Consider the following 22,875-nt stretch of genomic DNA (forward strand, 5'->3'; position numbering starts at 1 on the left):
AGCTTTAGTGGAGGGAGCAAGAGCCAATAAAGAGGTGCTCTTCCCTTCTTCAGGGAGGAAGAAGCCTCCCCAGCAGACCAATGCTGTGTGGATCCAGGTGGTCAACTCTTTGTCAATAACCCGCAGAACCTGGCTTCAGTGCAGGAAGAGGTTTCATGACCTTCTGCGCACTGGAAAAGTGAGTATGACTTTCCCATCACCCTCAATCTGATCCCCATTGCCTCTCCTCACCAGCACTCAGCTTTAGCAATCTCTTCCTCCACATCCCACTTGACACTGACATCCATGTACCCTTACCCATTCCCTCTCTCTCTATGGTCACATTCACCTAACTATTCGACTATGCAGCCCTCATACTCCCCATCACTGTGATGCTATGAAAACAACTTACAACACACAGGAAGGGCCCTTGGTCTTACCACCTCACTCCATCTTTGTCTCCTTCTAAGCATCTATGCTATGGATTCTCTACACACTCCTTCATTCTCACTCAAATTCCACTTGTCTCCCTCATTGCAGGAAAAGAGAGCTCACAATAAGAGGGAAAGAGCGAGGACAGGAGGAGGGCCACCCTCAGTAGCTCAGCTCACCCCCTGGGAGGATGCGGTCCTGGAGATTGTGGGATTGGAGGACGATACGCAAGTGGGGGACGGACAGACGGGTGCATCACAGCAAGCTGGTGACAGAATAGTTTTCCATCTCATTGACATTGCATGAGTCGCAGATAATGATTCTGAAGCTCTAACAGATGGACTTAGGATCATATGCAATGTGCATGTAACCTTGGCATCACATCTCTGACCCTTTCCTTTACTCCCCCACAGGACCATCGACAGCACCCGTCCCCACTAGCCAGGAGGAAGAGCCTGAGCATCCAGACTCCTCAGAGGGCGCAGCCTCTGAGGGCGCAGCGTCAGCAGAATTCAGCACACCCAGCACAGATACTCACAACTCGGTGGGACCATCGCGAGATAGAGTAGTGTTGTCACCTGGTGTATCACAGCTCACAAGTGAGCATCAGCAGATGGTGGAGACAGGGAGACAGGGACAGCAGTGGAGAGTCCTCGTCGGAGGGCACAGGACTCTGCCAGCTCGGCTCAGCTGTATGTTGACCCTCTGCCTCTGGGTCCATCCACAAGATCAGCAGTGCTGGAACTCAGGAACAGATACAGGAGTCTCTGGCAGGTTTTGTCTCCAGGGTTGCTGCGAGTGTGGAGCGAATGGAGGAGTCCATTGCGAACATGAGCAGAGCCTTTGTGGAGTCACTGGCGCATGAATGCATCACCATGGAAAGGATGGCAACCTCCATGGAGGTGATAAGTTGCCAGAGTGCAGAAAACATGGTGAATGTTCTGAATAGAATGACATCTCTTGAGGAGCGATGGTCATCTATTGAACAGAGAAACCAGACCTTCATGAGTAGGACTGCCAGTGCAGATACGGGTCCCCATAGCCCCCCTGATGTGCAGCAAGGTGCTCTCAAGCCACTTGCAAGCGCTGAGGGGGACCTGACCCATGAGAGGGAAGCTGGTGGCAGACATTACGGAAGTGGGGGCTCCTCTCCAAATGCTCACACTTCCATGCCACTGCAGAGCCCTCGGTCAGAGCCCCACCAGAGTCCACACCCAACTGAGATCGGTGTCTGCACAGCCGCAGGAGCAGCAGACTGTTGGCGAGCCCTCACAGGTTCGCAACCCCAGAGGATGCCCGCCAAAGGTGTTGAGACAGGAGCAGCAAGAAACTGAGCAAGGGGCCTCCACATCTGCTGAAGCCACAGGGGAAGTACCACGTAGGAGCTCGCGTAAGAGAAAGATACTGGACAAATAGTCACAAGGGTAGTCACTTGGGTGAAATGTGATATTTAATGTTAAAAAGCCATCAGATGGTAACTGTAAATAAAAAATCTGATGGCTACTGCTGCAGTTGTGGTGTGTTTCATTTCGCTAATGGGACTTCCACATTGAGGGCTTAGGATTACTTGGTATATGCCTCAGTTGAGGAAGCGCTCAGTGAAGGTGGCGAGAGGGGTTTCCCAGGAGGTCACACTGGAGATGGGTGTCAGGCTCCAAACTTCCACAGCTGTGGTTATGCCTTCTAAAAGTTCCCCCAGACCTGAGACAACAAAGTCCTGCCACCTGCAAATGATGGCTGATCAAATATCCTATTAAATGGTGGAGCTGCAGCTAATAATCAGCAACCCAATTGTGCTCCCGCCAGTTTTCACCGTCGTGTTTCAGAGCAGGCGTGCTTCACATTGGAAAAGGGTTAAAATCACCAAGGCCTTTCAAAATGGGATAATAGAGGCAATTTAGTGCTTGTTAAGGGCCTTAAGGGCCTATCCCACCTCTTGGAGGCGGGACGGAGACGGGAGCAGTAAACACAATTTGTTGAAAATTGCTTGGAGGCGGGGTTGGGCCCGCCCGCCACTTTTTGCAATTTTAACACCCCACATGCCTCCATTCCCGCCTCCACGGCCCTGTGAAATTCGAGCCCTTTGTGTCCTCTTCACAACTGGCTTTCCCACCTATCATTGTATCATCAGCAAATTTGGCTACATTGCACTCGGTCCCTTCATCCAAGTCATTAATATAGATTGTAAACATCAGAGGCCCCAGCACTGATCCCTGTGGCACCCCACTAGTTACAGTTTGCCAACCTGAAAATAACCCATTTATCATCCATGAATTCGCTGATAAATGCAGTCTCTCTATTCCATATCATTTTACATTCAATGTTGCAAGTTTAGAGAATGTATCTATGAACATTAGGTTTTTTGGGAACTGTGGATAGAAAATATGTCAATTTGTTGTACGAGAAGGGAACTCAGTTCGCAAAGGATTCAGTTACCTTGCAGTCTTTGCAGCAAAGTCCATGTGCACACACTGCTTCAGGCTTCAGAGTACAGGTACTTGCATTACAGCAGGGATTGGTACATTCCTTAAAAACGAAAAACAAACTGGTAAGATTATTTATGCCCATACATTCATGCTGAATAATCAGTTACTAGAATGGGAAGACATTTTTGACTTGTGACTGATATTAGGTAACAAAGCACAAAAGTCTGTCGGCATACATCAAAAGATTTAACCCTTAATTAATCATTTATGTGCCATTTTCTAAAAAAATTCTCTTCCTGATATGATTGTTGACTGTGCTATCCTTTGTCTGTGCTACACTCAGATATTTATTTATGCCATAGGTGTGGTCAAAGGTAGAATTAAATAACATAAATGGAATCATTTGATCAACTGGCATTATTTCTAAAAGCCACAACAAACCCACTAGCTGCTCCATAAAACCTTGATAACCAAAGCAAGCTGATGTTCTTGCTTGTTCCTGCCATCTTAAACTGGGTATTATGTAATGAGAAAGGATTAATTAACAATCTTGTTGTGCGAGGCCCCTTGGGTCAGAGCGATCATAATATGATAGAATTCTTCATTAAGATGGAGAGTGAAATAGTTGACTCAGAGACTAGGGTCCTGAATTTAAATAAAGGGGACTACGATGGTGTGAGGTGCGAGTTGGGTAGGATTGATTGGGGAATGACACTCAAAGAGTTGACGGTGGATGGGCAATGGCAAACATTCAAAGATCGCATGGATGAACTACAGAATTTGTTCATCCCAATTTGGCATAAAAATAAAACAAAAAAGGTGACTCAACCATGGCCAACAAGGGAAATTAGGGATAGCATAAGATCCAAGGAGAGGACATATAAATTGGCCAGAAAAAGCAGTAAATCTAAGGATTGGGAGCAGTTTAGGATTCAACAAAGGAGGACAAAGGGATTAATTAAGAGGGGGAAAATAGAGTATGAGAGTAAGCTTTCAGGGAACATAAAAACTGACTGTAAAAGCTTTTATAGATATGTGAAGAGAAAAAGATTGGTGAAGTCAAGCGTAGGTCCCTTGCAGTCAGAATCAGGGGAATTTATAATGGGGAACAAAGAAATGGCAGACCAATTAAATACATACTTTAGTTCTGTCTTCACAAAGGAGGACACAAATAACCTCCCAAAGATATCGGGGAACATAGGGTCTAATGACAGGGAGGAACTGATAGAAATCAGTATTTGTCGGGAAATGGTGTTAGGGAAATTGATGGGATTGAGGGCCGATAATCTACATCCTAGGGTACTTAAGGAAGTGGCCTTAGAAATAGTAGATGCATTGCGGGTCACCTTCCAAAATTTGATAGACTCTGGAACAGTACCCATGGATTGGCGGGTAGCTAATGTTACCCCCTGTTCAAAAAGGGTGGTAGAGAGAAAACGGGGAATTACAGACCGGTAAGCCTGACATCGGTAGTGGGGAAAATGCTAGAGTCCATTATAAAGGATGTAATAGCAGAGTGCTTGGAAAAAAGTGACCGGATCGGACAAAGTCAACATGGATTTACAAAAGGTAAATCGTGCTTGACTAATCTACTGGAATTTTTTGAGGCTGTAACTGGTAAAATAGATAAGGGAGAACCAGTGGATGTGGTGTATTTGGATTTTCAAAAGGCTTTCGATAAGGTCCCGCATAAGAGATTAGCATGTAAAATTAAGGCACATGGCATTGGGGGCAAGGTATTGACTTGGATAGAGAACAGGTTGGCAGACAGAAAACAAAGAGTTGGAATAAACGGCTCTTTTTCCGAGTGGCAGGCAGTGACTAGTGGGGTACCGCAGGGATCGGTCCTTGGACCCCAGCTATTCACAATATATGTTAATGATCTGGATGAGGGAACTAGATGTAATATCTCCAAGTTTGCAGATGACACAAAGCTGGGTGGGCGTGTGTGCTGTGAGGAGGATACCGAGAAACTCCAGTATGATTTGGACAGGTTGGGTGCTTGGGCAGAAGCATGGCAGATGCAATATAATGTGGATAAATGCGAGGTTATCCACTTTGGTGTCAAAAACAGGAAGGCAGATTATTATCTGAATGGCAATAGATTAGGAGAAGGGGAAGTGCAACGAGACCTGGGCGTCCTTGTGCACCAGTCGCTGAAAGCATGCAGGTGCAGCAGGCGGTTAAGAAGGCAAATGTTATGTTGGCCTTCGTAGCGAGAGGGTTTGAGTACAGGAACAAGGATGTCTTGCTGCAGTTGTACAGGGCCTTGGTGAGACCATATCTGGAGTATTGTGTGCAGTTTTGGTCGCCTTATCTGAGGAAGGATGTTCTTGCCATGGAAGGAGTGCAGCGAAGATTCACCAGGCTGATACCTGGGATGGCAGGAATGACGTATGAGGAGAGATTGGGTCGATTGGGCTTGTACTTGCTGGAGTTTAGAAGAATGAGAGGGGATCTCATCGAAACTTCTAAAATTCTAACAGGACTAGTCGGACTAGATGCAGGAAGGATGTTCCCGATGGTCGGGGAGTCCAGAACCAGGGGTCACAGTCTAAGGATAAGGGGTAAGCCATTTAGGACAGAGATGAGGAGGAATTTCTTCACCCAGAGAGTGGTGAACCTGTGAAATTCTCTACCAAAGAAGGCAGTAGAGGCCAATTCATTAAATATATTCAAGAAGGAGTTGGATAGATTTTTTAAGGCTAAAGGGATCAAGGGATATGGAGAGAAGGCAGGAACAGGTTACTAAATTTGGACGATCAGCCATGATCTCATTGAATGGCGGAGCAGGCTCGAGGGCCGAATGGCCTACTCCTGCTCCTATCTTTTATGTTTCTATACAATATTTCCCTAATGCAACAGCTGACAGTTTGGAAAAATGTTGCACAAATCTCCTCAACATCAGTTGGCAAAAGACATCACTTTTGCTTGCTGCTACCACTAGTATGATACGGTCAGGTAGCATGTTGGCTTTATTTCACAAGATAATTAAGGTTGAGGAAGTTGGGATTAGGCTGGATAGTTCTTTTTTGGCCAGCATGGACATGATGGGCCGAATGGCCTCCTTCTGTGCTGTAAATTTCTATGATTCTAAGGCCATTCGGTCCATCTTAGTTTATCCAGCCAGATAAATCCTAATGCCTCTAATTGTAGCATCCAATTGTTTCTTCAATGATTGCAGGGCTTCCATTGCTTTATCTGCAAGTTTATTTCACATGTTGATCGTTCTTTGTGGAATTTCCGGATATCAGTCCTAAAAGTAACTCTTACATGTTTGAACCTCTGTCCTTTAGTTTTACTTATGTGGTTTAATTTAAAGTAATATTCCGGGTGAACTTTTTAATAATCTTAACAAGCATAGATTTCTATACTACCACCCCTCAGATACCTCCTTTCTCTGCTGCAAAGCTCAGGTTTCTCCAGTCTTTCCTCATAACTTAGATCCCTAACACTGGGGATTAGTGTTCTGGCCTTATTACATGCAGGTAGCACCCTCTGGTGGTAGTTATTGTATAGCAGTGTGTTATTTGACCTTCTTCCTGTCTGTCCTGGAAGTAGTATTCCAGGGAGTGTTTGCTGAGTTGTGAACAAAGCCCGCATGAGGCAGCCATTCTCAATCCTCCTCCATCCTTCCTTATAAGCTAGGCAAGACGCAATGTCTGTGAGTATCCTCGTTTAGTAACATGATAACAACCTTGTCGGTATAGTATTTTGACAATACTTTGTCCATAAGAAGTTTATTAGCTGTTAGCTACCAAGGTTTAGCTTCAGTGCTATTTACTTATACAGTTAGTCTATTCTGTTTTCATAAACATGTTTGTATCTTATGGAACATCTAATGTATAGTACTCAGCTCTGTGTACAAAACATACTTTGTCTTTGTTTACTGTTTCACAATTTTATTCAAGTAAAGCTTCAAAACCGCACCCTGCTTCTCGAGGAGTTATTTGAATGAGTGTTTAGCTGACTGGATAACTGGATAGGAGTACATCTAGCAAGACCAGTACAATTAGTCTAGTAGCTCTTCTCTGCATTCCTTCTAGTGCTTCAATGTCTCTCTGATTTCTTGGTAACCAGAATTGGATGCAGTATTCAAGGTACGGTCTTACCAGAGCACTATAAAGTTTAACGATTACTTCTTATTCTACTGTTTTAGCTATGTATTTCAACATCCTATTGGCTTTGTTGATTGCTCTTCTGGATTGTTTGGACATATTTAGTGTTGAATCGGTTTGGATTCCTAAGTCTCTTTCAGCTTTATTCTTAGCTATTTCAAAACCATTTACAGACCATGTATGCTATCTATTTTTTCCCCCTATGTGTAGTACTTTACGCTCTTCTGCATTAAATTTCATTGCCCCTCCTAGTTTGGTATCATCTGTAAACTTGACCACTTTACATTGAGTTTCTGATTCTACATAATTTACCTAAATTAGAAATAGCAGTGGTTCCAGCACCAAGCCCGAAGGCACCCCACTCGGTACCTCCCCCCACTCCAACATAACTCCTCCAACGAATATTTGTCGTTTCCTACCCTTCAGACAGTATTTTATTCATTGCCAGGATTTACCCTGAATCTCCACAGCTTTGAATTTAAGTAATAGCCTTTCATGTGGAACTTTATCAAAGCCTTTTGAAAGTTCAGCTGCCCAGAAAAAATTATTTGAGTCAAGGATGTCATGATTGTCCTTTGCAGAACAGGACTCCAGACATTGTGCAAAAAAGTATTACTTTTAAATACAGTAAGCATACTGTATTTAGATCTTTTAGGTAGCAGATGCATCTTATTGTCTCTGTGCTTTACTCTCTCCATCAAATTGATAACAGACTTCTGAAAGCATCAACAATACTACTTGGTAATGACTCCCGAAAGGTGTGTGTAGTAAGAATAGCAACAGTAACAATTATTTCTTTTCTTGGATCACAATTTAGTAACATGCATACTAATTGCAAAAAGAGGGTGGATCAAAGCAGTCACCTGAAATTTTACAGTGAGCATCACTTTGAATTATATATTTATTGTAAAATCTTAGTGGACACCTCAGTCTGCTACTTAAAAAAAAACTGTAACTGAGAGTGTTGCTATACTGTAGCCAGGGCCTGCTAGCAGCATGTTCAGATATGCATAGTCCCCACAGGCTTTTAAACCATAGTTGCTTAGTTTGGAAGTCAATGCTATAACTACTTCGCTTCTTGTATGAATGTTTTGATAATACACATGGGGTTTTGAATCAGCTACCTGTTTTGTACAACCAGTGATTTACTATAGTACTACTTAACATAATATACAGTTACATTCAGTATGTTGGCTCTAAGCATTGCTATTCTGCATTCATTTTGTAAAAAAAAAAGCTACTCCGAATTAAGCTTGACACCGATCCCCAAAGAATGAATTTCAAATTGTAAACGAATAAGAAACAAATTTGGTCCCTATTTTGTCATCTTACTTCAAGTTCACCACAGTCACACTCCTCGCCCTCCTCCACATATCCATTGCCACACTTTTGCCCACCATAGAGCTCTTTTACTTCTGGCATGTTGAAGAGACACATTCCAACTCCCTTTTCCAGGCTACTATCCAGGTCTTTCTTGCTACAGCTGCTAAAAACTGTGGGAAAAGGATATCTGAAAAAGAAAAACAGTGTTAAGCCTAAATGTGCAACTTAATGCAATTGTGTTGACATATCCTCTTCTTTCTGTATCAGTTGTCATAAATAGCAACAGGATACACATTGTAAAGAGAGGAAAGTCTGATTAATTAACTTGTTTGGTCTGCAACCTACGATTCCAGGTTTAACCTTGCTTACAATATATGGCACATATTATGGTGCAGATATGTGTGTAATTTGGACTATGATCATCAGCGGAAGATTAAAATATCTCACATAATCCTTCTTACTTCTTAGGCAGTCCCTCGGAAGCGAGGATGACTTGCTTCCACATTAAAAATGAGTTTGCAGGTGACTGATGAGTCCAATGTGGGACCTACAGTCTCTGTCACAGGTTGGGCAGACGGTGGTTGAAGGGGCGGTTGGGTGGGGTGCTTGGGTTGACGTACGCTCCTTGCGCTTGGCTTCCGCCTGCTCCCGGCGAAGAGACTCGAGGTGTTCGGCGCCCTCCCGGATGCTTCTCCTCCACTTTGTGCGGTCTTGGGCCAGGGATTCCCAGGTGTTGGTGGGGATGTTACACCTTTTCAAGGAGGCTTTAAGGGTGTCCTTGAAGCGTTTCCTCTGCCCACCTGGGGCTCTCCTGCCGTGCTGGAGCTCCGAGTAGAGCGCTTGCTTTGGGAGTGTCGTATCGGGCATGCGGACGATGTGGCCCGTCCATCGGAGCCGATCGAGCGTGGTCAAAGCTTCGATGCTGGGGATGTTGGCCTGAGCGAGAACACAGACGTTGGTGTGCCTATCCTACCAATGGATTTGCAAGATCCTGTGGAGGCAGCATTGGTGGCACCTCTCCAGCGCTTTAAGGTGCCTGCTGTACATGGTCCATGTCTCTGAGGCATACAGCAGGGCGGGTATCTCACATAATGCCAATGTTTACAACCAACATTGAGCCAATACTCAATGGTTGCTGCAATATTTAAAACTTAATTAATATAAAACTCATTCTGAAGTATGAGAAATAGTGTAGCAGAGTAGCTAAGAATTACAGTTATTGTGCCATGATTATGGTCACGTGTTTCAGTCGTAGTAATGACTGGAATTCATCAACTACATAGAATTTACAGCACAGGAACATGCCATTCACCAGTGTTTATGCTCCACAAGTGCCTCCTCCCACCCTACTTCATCTAACCCTATCAGCATATACAACTACTACAGCTAATGTTTGCAAAGAGGTTACTAGGCCAAAGTGTCACAGCAAAACCATACAATGGGGGGTGATTTTGCAGCCCCGAGGAGGCGGGTTTGGAGGCCGGACTACCGGGAAAATGGCAGAATCTGGGGGCGGGTACCCATCCCGCCACTGTGCCATCTTCCCAGGAGGCAGATACCCGACCCGTGCCGGGTCCTGTCTCCTGCAGGCGGGAAGGGGATTGCAGCCACTTAGCTGCCTGTTAACAGTTAGTTAAGAGGATTAAACCCATTTTTCCATCAGAGGTGTGGGCTTCCCGACGTCGGGAAACCCCGCCAGCATCAGCGAGGCGAGCAGTGGATCTGCGGGGTCCAAAAGTACGCTGTGGAGGTAAGTGACTGTGAAGGAAAAGCCATGATTCAGAGAAATACACGATACTATGAACAGATTTCTAATATCTATATATATAAAGCGGGTCTTCTGTCTGTCTGTCTGTCCGCCTGGTCTCTATACGTTTGGAAGTTACAGAGCGTACCGACGCGCGCGTCGCCTCAAAAGAAAGCTTGCGATTCCGGACCGGTCATAGGCGTATTTACGTTTCGGCCGGACAAGAATCCCGCCCGCGGTATCCCAAAAACGTTCAGCGTTCCGCTCATTAGCATCTCATTAGCGACCGTGTGACGTCGAGGTCTTCCTACAGTTGAGTGTCGAGTGACTCGACGATTGACCAATCCTACGCTTCGGTGACCTGACCGGTCGACCAATCGGTGCGTGTGTGGGCGGGCCTTATCCTTCTGAACCGAGGTGAGTGGCCGCCATCTTGATTTTCCACGATTTTTTCCCCCACACTTTCTGTGTGTTAGGGAACTAAGGTAAATATTTCAATTATGTGTTAGGCAATTAATTAACAATTTATTTGAGTTTTATATTGTGTTTAGCAAACCCCCCCCTCCTCCTCACCCTCGCGCAGGGGGGACTCGGGGCCTGAAGCTGAAAAAATTTCTCTCTCTCTCTCTCTTTCTTCCCTCTCTCTCTCTCCTTCTCCTCTTCCCTCTCTCTCCTTCTCCTCTTCCCTCTCTCCTCTTCCCTCTCTCTCCTTCTCCTCTTCCCTCTCTGTCTCTCTCTACTTCCCCCTCTCAGGTGTCGCGGACGGAGCGCGGGCACGCCGCCCGAAGTTTCCCGCTCACTAACGGCCTTGCCGGCTCCCACGGGCCACTCGCACTGACCGCGCATGCGCCGCCCGCACTCACCGCGCAAGCGCCGCCCGCCCGCACGCAGCGGCCGTCCATCAGCCGCGCGATACGCGGGGGACCTCAGCAACGGCACCGGACCTCAGGCGCTAGGCAGGGGGAGGGGCCGGAGAGAGGGACAGAGGGGAGTGGGGGAGGGGAGGGGGAGTGGGAGGGGAGGGAGGGAGAGAGGGGAGGGAGGGAGAGAGGGGAGGGAGAGAGGGGAGGGAGGGATAGGACAGGGAGAGGACATGACAGGGAGAGGGGGGACACACAGGGGCAGGGAGACCAAACGCCCCAAAATTGCCCTCGCAACGCGGGGCTCCCCAGCTAGTCTATATATATAAAGCGGCTCTTCTGCCTGTCTGTCTGTCCGCCTGGTCTCTATACGTTTGGAAGTTACAGAGCGTATCGACGCGCGCGTCACCTCAAAAGAAAGCTTGCGATTCCGGACCGGTCATAGGCGTATTTACATTTCGGCCGGACAAAAATCCCGCCCGCGGTATCCCAAAAACGTTCAGCGTTCCGCTCATTAGCATCTCATTAGCGACCGTGTGACGTCGAGGTCTTCCTACAGTTGAGTGTCGAGTGACTCGACGATTGACCAATCCTACGCTTCGGTGACCTGACCGGTCGACCAATCGGTGCGTGTGTGGGCGGGCCTTATCCTTCTGAACCGAGGTGAGTGGCCGCCATCTTGATTTTCCACGATTTTTTCCCCCACACTTTCTGTGTGTTAGGGAACTAAGGTAAATATTTCAATTATGTGTTAGGCAATTAATTAACAATTTATTTGAGTTTTATATTGTGTTTAGCAACCCCCCCCCTCCTCCTCACCCTCGCGCAGAGGGGACTCGGGGCCTGAAGCTGAAAAAATTTCTCTCTCTCTCTCTCTTTCTTCCCTCTCTCTCTCTCCTTCTCCTCTTCCCTCTCTCTCCTTCTCCTCTTCCCTCTCTGTCTCTCTCTACTTCCCCCTCTCGGGTGTCGCGGACGGAGCGCGGGCGCGCCGCCCGAAGTTTCCCGCTCGCTAACGGCCTTGCCGGCTCCCGCGGGCCGCTCGCACTGACCGCGCATGCGCTGCCCGCACTCACCGTGCATGCGCCGCCCGCACTCACCGCGCATGCGCCACCCGCCCGCACGCAGCGGCCGTCCATCAGCCGCGCGATACGTGGGGGACCTCAGCAACGGCACCGGACCTCAGGCGCTAGGCAGGGGGAGGGGCCGGAGAGAGGGACAGAGGGGAGTGGGGGAGCGGGGGAGGGGAGAGGGAGAGAGGGGAGGGGAGGGGAGGAAGGGAGAGAGGGGAGGGGAGGAAGGGAGAGAGGGGAGGGGAGGGAGGGAGAGAGGGGAGGGGAGGGAGGGAGAGAGGGGAGGGAGGGATAGGACAGGGAGAGGACATGACAGGGAGAGGGGGGACACACAGGGGCAGGGAGACCAAACTCCCCAAAATTGCCCTCGCGCCCCAAAATTGCCCTCGCGCCCCAAAATTGCCCTCGCAACGCGGGGCTCGCTAGGCAGGGGGAGGGGCCGGAGAGAGGGACAGAGGGGAGTGGGGGAGCGGGGGAGGGGTGGGGGGGAGAGGGAGACAGGGGAGGGGAGGGGAGGGAGAGAGGGGACGGGAGGGAGGGAGAGAAGGGAGGGGAGGGAGGGAGAGAGGGGAGGGAGGGATAGGACAGGGAGAGGGGGGACACACAGGGGCAGGGAGACCAAACGCCCCAAAATTGCCCTCGCGCCCCAAAATTGCCCTCGCAACGCGGGGCTCCCCAGCTAGTTATTAATAAAAGACAAACTGGGTTTAAAAGACACAAGTCTCAGCAGACAAGGCTGTAAACAGAATACAGGCTTCTGAGATAAAGATCAGTTGATAACAAAGTTGTAAACAGGCTTTGAAATGGGAAAGGGATATTGACCAAGAAACTAAGGCCCCGATTTTCGGCTTGTGTGGGAAATGGTCGGGTTTCCCCGAATGTGAGGTTTCTGACGCACATAAAAAAGTGTCAGCCAGCTCCATGCAATTTTCCCTCAACTAGCCAATTAATTCCCAGCATGTGGGAAGCCTTGCTAATTGTCCAATTCGAGTCAGAAACCCCCACAGTATGATGTCATCATTCGTGGTGCTTTCAAGGTCCATAGCAAGCACTGCATCCTCTGAAGGCTTCCAACTGAACCATACAGGATGGCAAAGGAGCCTGCAACAGCTGAGGCCAGTGCCAGACCCCGAGCTGCCTTCAAATTCGACGAAGCTTCACTGCAGGCATTATTGGATGGGGTTAGGGGCCACAGGGAGGTCCTCTTTCCTAGGTCAGGGAGGAAGAGGCCTCCCACTGAGACCAATGCTGCATGGATGCAGGTGTCAGCAGATGCCAACTTGCTGGGAGTCACCAGAAGAACCTTGGCATTACATCTCTAACTCCTTCCTTTACTCCCCCACAGTACCATCCAGAGCCCCTGTCCTCACTGTGAAGGAGGAAGAGGCTATGCAGCCAAACTCCTCAGAGGAAGCTCCAACCTCTGAGGGCACAGCGTCAGCAGAAGTAAGCGCACCCAGCACCAGCGCAGACACTCACACCTCGGGGGGACCTTCGGGACATAGAGTAGTGTTGTCACCCGGTGTTTCACTGCTCACAATTGAGCCTCAGCAGATTCTGGAGACAGGGACAGCAGTGGAGAGTCCTCGTCGGAGGGCGCAGGACTCTGCCAGCTCAGCTCAGCTGCGCTGCATGTCGACCCTCTGCCTCTGGGTCCATCCGCAAGAGACGAGGTGATGGATCTCCATGCACAGATGCAGGAGTCTCTGGCAGGTTTTGTCTCCAGGGTCGCTGTGAGTGTGGAGCGGATGGAGGAGTCCATAGCGACCATGAGCAGAGCCTTTGTGGAGTCATTGGCGCATGAACGCATCACCATGGAAAGGTTGGCAATCTCCATGGAGGAGATAACTCGCCAGGCTACGGAAAACATGGTGAGTGCTCATAAGAGAATGACATCTCTTGAGGAGTGTTGGTCATCTGTTGAACAGGGAAACCAGATCTTCATGGAAGTCCTTCTGAGTAGGACTGCCAGTGCAGAAACGGGTCCCCATGGCCCCCTAAAACGCAGCAAGGTGCTCTCAAGCCACTTCCAAGCGCTGGCCCCTTCTGGCCTGTGCAGCTTCAGGTGAGTGAGCAGCAGCCTGGTGCTCCTGGTGCTCATCCTGCTGTTCCTGGTTCTGCTGCTGCCGCCTCTGCTGCTGGAGATCCTGTAATGGCAAGAAGGGAAGGAAAAAAAGGCGTCCCATGCTTCTCGCAGATGCCTCCGCTGAGGAAGCGCTGAGTGAGGGTGGCGAGAGGGGCTTCCCAGGAGATCGCATTGGAGAAGTGTGTGAGGCTCCAACCTTCCACAGCTGTGCCTAAGCCTTTAAGAAGTAGCCCCAAACCTGCAACAACCAGGTCCTTCAACATACAAGTGCTGTCCCTTTAAATCGCAGCTTTTCCTGACCTGCAGCTGACAGCAAGCAAGCCGGCAAGCTTCACGCCAGGTCTCATCAGCGGGGTTCCCCGCAGGCGTGTTTGATGTGGGGAAAGCCCCAAAGTCGCAACGGTCCCGGAAAATCTTCTTCAACAAGGTAATTATTGGACATTAGTGTGCCGACGACCAGTCCCGCCAGCGGCGGCCGGGACTGAAGCGGGTCGCGGGGAAACGGCGGTCCGAAAGTCGGACGGGGTGGGGAATCAGGCGGGGGGGGTACCGACCCGCTTTTTCGGCGATTTTCGGCCCCTGGCAGCCTGAAAAACCGCCCAACGGCGGCCAGAAAATGGACCCCTAAGACCCTATTGAAAAGCAAAGACTTGCTTCCGAAGAGTCTAGGGTTTGGAACAAACACAATGAGAAGACCCAACTTAAAGTGTTAAGAGCTAACACGTTGAAACAGAAACACAAACATTAAAAGAGGCATGTGCCTTTGAAAACATGACATCAAGTAAAGAAACATCTGCTGGTCAAATAGTTTTATGTTAAACTTGGAAAACAGGAACCATAAGATTAAATATGCAACCAATTGAGATAGCTAGAAAACAAGTGAACACACAGTTAAAGTGGTTTTTATTTACATATTGTAAATATAATACCAACAAGAAGGCTTTGAAAATATGACTTCAATAGAGACACCAAGCAATTGCATTGTGTTTGTATTAAACTTGGAACACCATGGAGTCAAAATGTCTGCTAAAAAGCAGTAAAGCCAAAATTAAGAATCTTCGGTAAGAATGACATCAAACAGAAACCATTGCTGTCGTTGTTTTTATGATGGTTTTTGGAACACTTAAAGGTAGAGAAATAATTATGCATGCAATAGTTGAATTGATAGTAAGATAGAAAGCATTCAAAAGAGGTATCAATAAAGACAATTAGCTGACATCAGCAGAGAACATCAAAGAAGAAACCACTGCCAAAAGGGTATAAAAATAAGACCTTTTCAACAGAAAAGTCAGAACACGCTGAACGGGCAGGGCATTTCTCAACTTTCCAGAGGCATCTCGGTAAGTCTTTAACTATGAGTCTCGGGAAGTCAAAGTGATTGATTTTGGTGGATATTCTGGATTTAGAAATAAGTAAGAAATAAGAAATGTAACAAAGTAAAGATTTGAGAATAAGGATCTCTGAGAAATAAGGAATGTAAGCTAATTGTATTTTGAATTGTTAATGTTGCGACTGATTCAACAGATGTTAACTGAATGTCGGCTCTTAAATAAAACTATATATTTTTAGAATGGCCTCAGAGTAATTCTGTATAGACTCGCGAACCCACAAATTCTGTACACTCTTTTGTAAGGAGTTGCAGAATTCTGGGGGAGTATTCCGGACCCTCATAATATCCGGAAGGTTACAGTCTAGTTCAACTTATTAAAAGTACTATCTGGAGGATGGTAACATCTTCAGTCATTCCGTTCCTTTAGGGAGAGATAGCATTTAAGCGTCTTATGGAATTCGGCTATCTCTAACTTAAGTTGAAGGTGAATGTCTGGGGAATACGCCTGATCTGGGATAGCCCAAAAGGGCTAGGACTGTAATTATCCCTTCATGATGGGTGCAAGTGTGGAGAGGTAAGTATGCGAGGTGAGTGAAAAGTGATAGAAAAAAGTTTCCTTACCTTTGTTTCTTCCTGCAGGCTTCAATTGTTGGTGATCCGGAGGCTCCAGCATCTCAATGGCAGAGATGACAGAATGGCTGCTGCATTCTCTGATGCAACAGCTATCTGATTTCTGCTCACAAAAGAGGTTTGGTGAGCCTTGAGTACAAGAATTCATCAAACTACAGAGAATGTCATTGTTTGACAGCTTCACAGAGCTGTCAGATGATGACAATTCATCTGTCAAAAATTTTTGACAGATAAAACGTCATACGCTGACGTTCTCTGTAACTGGCTTCCCCTTAATTGGCCTGCTGAGCCCGCTGGGCGGGTTAAACAAGGTCAATCAAGGGAAAATAACGTGGGTTGGCCACAAGTCGATGGAGGCAGGACTGAAACCCGACAAGTGGCAGTCCCGCCTCCAACGCGCCCCCATTGGCAAAATCACCCCCCATGGAGTCCATTGGGAGTTACTGATGTAAAGCACCTCGACTAATAAATGCAATGGGATACTTGTCGGTGAAATAATATCAGAAACCACAAGTACCAAGGAGAGAAGTGAAAAAGACAGCTTACATTCCTTCAGAAGTTGCTACAACAAACTCTTTCATGTTGAAGAAATCTTAATTTGTTAAGATTTGTAGAAGTGTTATTACTGACAGCTCTGAGATTGACCTTTGATCCCAGACTTCAGTCAGTATATTTACCTACAGTAGCTACATTAATATATTTCCCATACTGATGTGTTTTACTGCAATAGAATCTCATACAAATATTATAGCCCCGATTTTATAGAATCATTACAGCACAGAAGGAGGCCATTCGGCCCATCAAGCCCGTGCCTGCTCTCTGCATGAGCAATTCAGCTAGTCCCATTCTTCCGCCCTTTCCCCGTAGCCCTGCAATTTGTTTTCCTTCAGGTACTTATCCAATTCCCTTTTGAAAATCACGATTGAGTCTGCCTCTACTACCCTTCCAGGCAGTGCATTCCAGATCATAACCACTCAGTGCGTAAAAAGATTTTCCTCATGTCGCCTTTGGTTCTTCTGCCAATTGCCTTAAATCTGTGCCCTCTGGTTCTCGACCCTTCTGCCAATGGGAACAGTTTCTCTTTATCCACTCTGTCTAGACCCCTCATGATTTTGAACATTTCTATCAAATCCCCTCTCAACCTTCTCTGCTCTAAGGAGAACAACCCCAGCTTCTCCAGTCTATCCACATAACTGAAGTCCCTCATCCCTGGAACCATTCTTTTAACCTAAGCTGCCTGGCGTGTTGGGACATGTTGGGGTCGGATGCCTATATTATACACCATCTGATTTTACTCTCCTTTGAAGTCAATGGAGTAGTTGCAGCAATGTCAGTAATGCATGTAAATGAGTCACTGCACTGCAGATACAGAGGAAGAAATTCTTCAGTGGTTCCACAATCTCCTACCATAACTTCAGTGGAAGATTGGTGGAAACCTCGGAGAAATGGCGTAAAAAATATCCCTATGGAAATTACCGGCAACAGTGCTTTACATGCTATATTTATACTATGGAATTGTTTGAGGTGCTTATGGGTAGCTGGTTATCATAGAATGTCACAAAAATAGCTACTTTAGAATGCTCTGCTGATCAATTATTAGAAAATACCCAAAACAAAGTAAGTTATTCATAATTTCTTCATCCTGGAGGATTTCACTTTACATTTACAAGATTTTATGTTACCTTATTCTAAAGGGGTGATTTTATCAATGGGGACGTGCTGGAGGCGGGACTGCAGCTTGTCGGGTTTTAGTCCCACCTCCATCAACGTCCGGCCAACCCACGCTATTTTTCCTTGATTGACCTTGTTAAGCCCGCCCAGCGGGCTCAGCAGGCCAATTAAGGGAAAGTCGGTGACACAGAACGTCAGCGTATGATATTTCATCTGTCAAGATTTTTTGACAGATGAATTGTCATCGTTTGACAGCTCTGTGAAGCACTGACAGTCTGCCTTCAAAGTTGAGTCCTTTACTCAAGACTCACTTAGAAAGCTTCCCTGAGCAGAAAGCAGAAGGCTGCTGCATTTAAGAATGCAGCGGCCATTCTGCTTTCTCTGCCGGTGAGATGAGGCAGCTCCGCAGCCTAAAGGGATGAAGTCTGGAGGAAGAAACAAAGATGAGTAATCTTATTATAACACTTTAGAGTCACCTCACACACTTACCTCTCCACACTTGCACTCATCACTCACCTGCACACTGGACCTTTCGGCCCCTCCAACCCCCGCAGACCCACGGCTCGCCTCGCTGACCCTGACGAGGTTCGAAGCCTTCGGGAAGCCCACACTTTAGGGCTCAAAATAGGGATTAGCCAAAAAGCTGCCTGTTAATGACCTGTTAATTGGCACTAATCCCCTTCCCGCCTCGCGGAGACGGGACCTGGTGCAGGTTGGGTACCCGCCTCCTGGGAAGATGGCACGGAGGCGGGTTGGGGGCGGGTTCGGTACCCGCTTCCAGATTCTGCCATTTTCCCGGCAGTCCCGCCTCCATACCCGCCTCCCCAAGGCTGGCAAAATCGCCCCCTTAGTTTCTGTTTGGTATCTAAAATTTCTTCATTGATATTTGAATGATAAGTATTGGCACCAATATTGCTCCCCTCCCATGTCTTAGCATTGGAGAGAGGGAGCGTACTAGAAGTACATTCAGTCTGTCCAGGCTGCCACACATCCAAAATTGGTGTGCAATGCCATTAGCATGGTCAAGTCCCACTCCCTGCAGGCCTACTCTCAAAGTGTTTTGCATCAGGAAACAGAGTGAAACACAGGTGAAGCAGTAAAGCTAAGAGGCTTGCAGCTGCAGGCCTGGCTGCAACCCTTGGGTCCTTCTGGCTCTTGTTAAAGAACAGAAGCTAGAAGGTCACATGGCCCCTCGATCTGGTGGATCCCAGAAAAGGAAAGGTAATGCTTTGTCATCTTCTGCTAGCCCCCCCCCCCCGCCCTCAGATGCTCTGATGAGGCTCTAGGTGCCATGCTCACCGCCAGCTTCTTGGGGTTCCACTGGAAATGGGTGCCCTTTGGTCATAAGTAGAGGGAATCCATGGGTATGCTGGACCTATGCCTATCGCAGGCACAACTGTGGCCATTTGTAGAAGTCCTGAGAATCCCAGGGGAATGTCAAGAGGCCGGGGACCTGACATAACTGGTCTCCACCCCTTTTCCTCTCAATAGTGCCTGGGAAATTAGCATTCCCTGAGTGCTAAGGAGAGGAACATCCAGTCATAATATTTCAATGGCCTTCTACCAGTTACAAGATTGCATGTATTTGCATAGTTCACAGTTACTTATCATATACTCACAGAAACTGAGATAGTTAGGAGTACCAATAAATCATTGGAATTACAACATCAATAAAAATCAGAACAGTATATCTATCTATATAATCAAAGCATTTGTGTCTGGCAAAATGTCCATTTTATCTGAAGTGCACCAAGCATGCTAATTAGGTCAAATTTCACATGTATGAAGGCAACGAACCAAAAAACATTTGTCTCTCAAAATATTCCCATTCACAAAAAAGGGACCAACCACACACTTGGAAAAATATATCAGTTATTTGAGCTGCCATATTAGTTGCACACCTATCTCACTTTATACCCCTAAAATAAAATGTATAACATAATAAACACGCACAAATTAAACTACTGTGGAAAAATCTAACACTTACCAATAAACACACCTATCCCATGTTCCAAACCCTAAATACAATAGCAAAATACTGCGGATACTGGAAATCTGAAATAACAACAGAAATTGCTGGAAACACTCAGCAGGTCAGGCAGCATTGAAGAGAGGAGAAACGGGGTCAACATTTTGGGTTGAACCCTTCGTCAGAACTCGAAAAGGTTACGGAGGAGAGATTTTTTAGCAGAGGCAAGGAGGGGCAGGGAGGAAAGAACAAAGGGAAGGTCTGTGATGGGATGGAAGCCAGGGGAGATTGAATGACAAAAGGGATGATCGTGTAAGGCACAAGGTAATGGGACAAGTTAAGAAACAAAAGATGGCTCTAGACGATGTTTGGATGCTGATGGCAGCAACATTAACAGCTACCATGTGAGGAAACAACAGAAAAAAAAAGAACTACAGGGGCCAATTTATAGTCTGAAATTGTTGAACTCGATGTTAAGTCCAAAAGGCTGTAAAGTACCTAATAGAAAGATGAGGTGCTGTTCCTCAAGCTTACGTTGAGCTTCGTTAGAATAATGTTAGAGACCAAGGACGGAGAGATCAGAGTGGGAGTGGAGGGGAGAATTAAAGTGACAGGCGACCGGAAGCTCAGGGTCACTCTTGCGGACTGTACGGAGGTGTTCCGCAAAGCGGTCACCCAATCTGCGTTTGGTCTTCCCAATGTAGAGGAGACCGCATCGTGAGCAGCACTTTATGTTGTTATTTCTGTTGTTATTCCAAAACCTAAAGTAGCTTTTGCATCTTCTGTTCTGTTGCTGGAGCTTGAGAACTTCAACTGGGTTTTCAGTCCCAATATTTGTGGACCTCTGCACATACATGACCTCTGCACTACCTCAGTCTGTTGCTCTCAGCACTGGTCCTTGTGCATAGCTTGGTTTTCTTTCAATGCTTAATACTCCAAATTTAAAATGCAAACAGTTTTACCAATAAGGGTTCTACTGAAGCGACGGCAACCACAACACTTCATCCTGTCCGTGTTTGGTGGCTACGTATGTGTGTGTCTGTCTGTGCGTGTGCGTGTCTGTCTGTGCGTGTGTGTGTGTGCGTGTCTGTCTGTGCATGTGCGTGTCTGTCTGTGCGTGTGTGTGTGTATGCCTTTCCCTCCCGCTTCCCTTTGTTTTGTTCCTTTTTAAATGCTGTTCATCTGTAATACCTTAAAGTTCTGATGAAGGCTCCATATCTTTTCACAGTTGCTGACTGACCTGCTAAGGGTTTCCAGCATTTCAGGGGTTTTTTCTTAATAGTATCATTGCTTTCCAATTCCCTCCTGTCAATCCTAGTACACCGCTAATTCAGTCCAGATTGTTAGAAATGGAGAAGATAGGCACAGTATTGATAGATTAAGTTGAGTATTTTATTACAATTATAATTGACAACCTTGAGAACAAAATCTTTTAGCCAGCAGAAATGTAATGCTTGGTGAGCATGTTAAAGGCAAGTTGTTGTTGTTGTTGTTGTTAATGGATTTATCTGTAAATTCATGAAACTGTATAACATAAGTGAAATTTGAATTAAATTCATAATCTGAAGTTATGAAAATTGTGAGCTTTCAGGTTAGTTTAAGGAATCAACTCAGGATGTGGATTGTCCTGCGTAAAATGGTGATGCACATGTTCAGACGGACACCGCCATTGTATCTGTCTTCTCATTAGATTCCCATTATCATTACAGGTAGTAAATAAACAGATGTTCTTTGTGGCAGAGCCACAGCAACATAAAAAAAATACTTATTGGTCTCTTGGTGCTAGAGTGTTCAAGTCCTGGTGACCTAATGGTTAGTGTGCATCAGTTCATTCGGGAAGTCTAATGGGGGAGGGGAAGGGAGCTCCTTGGCTATTTGGTGAAAATAGATACATCTGTTTTCCCTGACACTGTTGGCACACTGATCAGTTTGTGTACGCATCTATAACTGAGACCTTTCAGTGTTAAGAGTTTCTTTGCTACAATAATATAGTTGGAAAATGAATGCACCCGTGTTCTCTACTGGTATAAAAAAGCCGTGTGCATTGTTTGATTAACCTCATGACCATGCAAAACTAGAATTTCTGAAGCCTCAACTGAAGCTACATCCAAAAGAAATCTGATTATATTGTGGTAATATCAATAAATATCTAACAGAATGAATAAAATAAAGGTCAGACCTAGGTAAGGAACAAGTGTAACATAAACGGCCCGGGAACAAACACAGTTATAAAACAGAAGTATAAAAGAACTGTTAAAAATAAAGTAAAAGGAACTACCATTAAACTACGAATTAAACTGCCTCCAAAATAAAATGGGGGGATTGGAGGCAATAATCTGTATTCTTTCTGATTATGTTACAACCTGCAATATTTAGTTGTCAGTCCTGTTCTTTATGTAGCCATGTTTCAGCTATTCCTGCTACATCTGGTTCCGGTCACACTAATAGGGGTATACTACAGACCATGTAATAGTGGAAAGGAGGTGGAGGAAGAAATAGGTAAGCAAATATGTGAAATGAGTAAAGGACATAGAATAATAATCAAGGGAGATTTTAACTATCCCCAAATAAACTGGCAAGAAGAGACAACGAAAGGGGGTCAGGGAATAGAGTTTTTACAATGTGTGCAGGACTCTTTTCTTACCCAGTATGTAAAAAGCCCAACAAGAGAAGGACCACTGCTGGATCTAGGAATAGGAAATGAACCAGAACAGATAAGAGAAGTAAGAATAGGGGAACATTGTGGTAAACCACTGTTTGTATTCCACTGTGTACATGCCTGTACATGTCTCGGCTGACTCCTCCCACGAGTCCAGGTATAAAGGTGACTGCTCCACAGTCCCTCTGTATTCTGGACCGGTCGACCACTCGAGGCACACCTTCATTCTCTTGTTAATAAAAGCCTGTTAGTTACTCGCTTAATCTCAGTCTTTTGAGTTATTGATAGCGCATCAATTTTATTAACAAGATTTTTATAATGGAGAAGATCCTCACACCAGCATGCCTAGACTTAGACCATCGGGAGTCGGACTCATCCACCAAGTTTACTCACTGGCTGAGGTGCTTTGAAAAATTCCTGATCGCCTCCGCTGCAACGGTCAAATCGGACGAGGACAAACTGGACGTCCTGACCTCCAAAGTGAACCACCGAGTGTACTCGGTCATCCAGGACGCGACCTCGTACGTGGATGCTATCAAGCTCCTCAAGGACCAGTACACGCGCCCAGTGAACGA

General features: G+C 46.4%; 1 protein-coding gene across 5 annotated transcripts in view; it reads right to left on the reverse strand.

Annotated features, from left to right (window-relative positions):
• adam12a (ADAM metallopeptidase domain 12a) overlaps positions 1–22,875 on the reverse strand; it is a 432,297-nt gene that overhangs the window by 68,756 nt on the left and 340,666 nt on the right. For all 5 annotated transcript variants that reach the window (XM_085994669.1, XM_085994672.1, XM_085994668.1 and 2 more), the window contains exons 12-13: positions 8,288–8,465; positions 2,848–2,937 (exon numbers count right to left, since the gene is read on the reverse strand). In XM_085994669.1, the coding sequence (XP_085850795.1) occupies positions 2,848–2,937; positions 8,288–8,465 (268 nt within the window). The remainder of the gene's footprint in view (positions 1–2,847; positions 2,938–8,287; positions 8,466–22,875) is intronic.

Source organism: Somniosus microcephalus, chromosome 8 (genome assembly GCF_052327205.1).
Source record: "Somniosus microcephalus isolate GS21.2 chromosome 8, FLI_Smic_1.0, whole genome shotgun sequence".
NCBI lineage: Eukaryota > Metazoa > Chordata > Chondrichthyes > Squaliformes > Somniosidae > Somniosus > Somniosus microcephalus.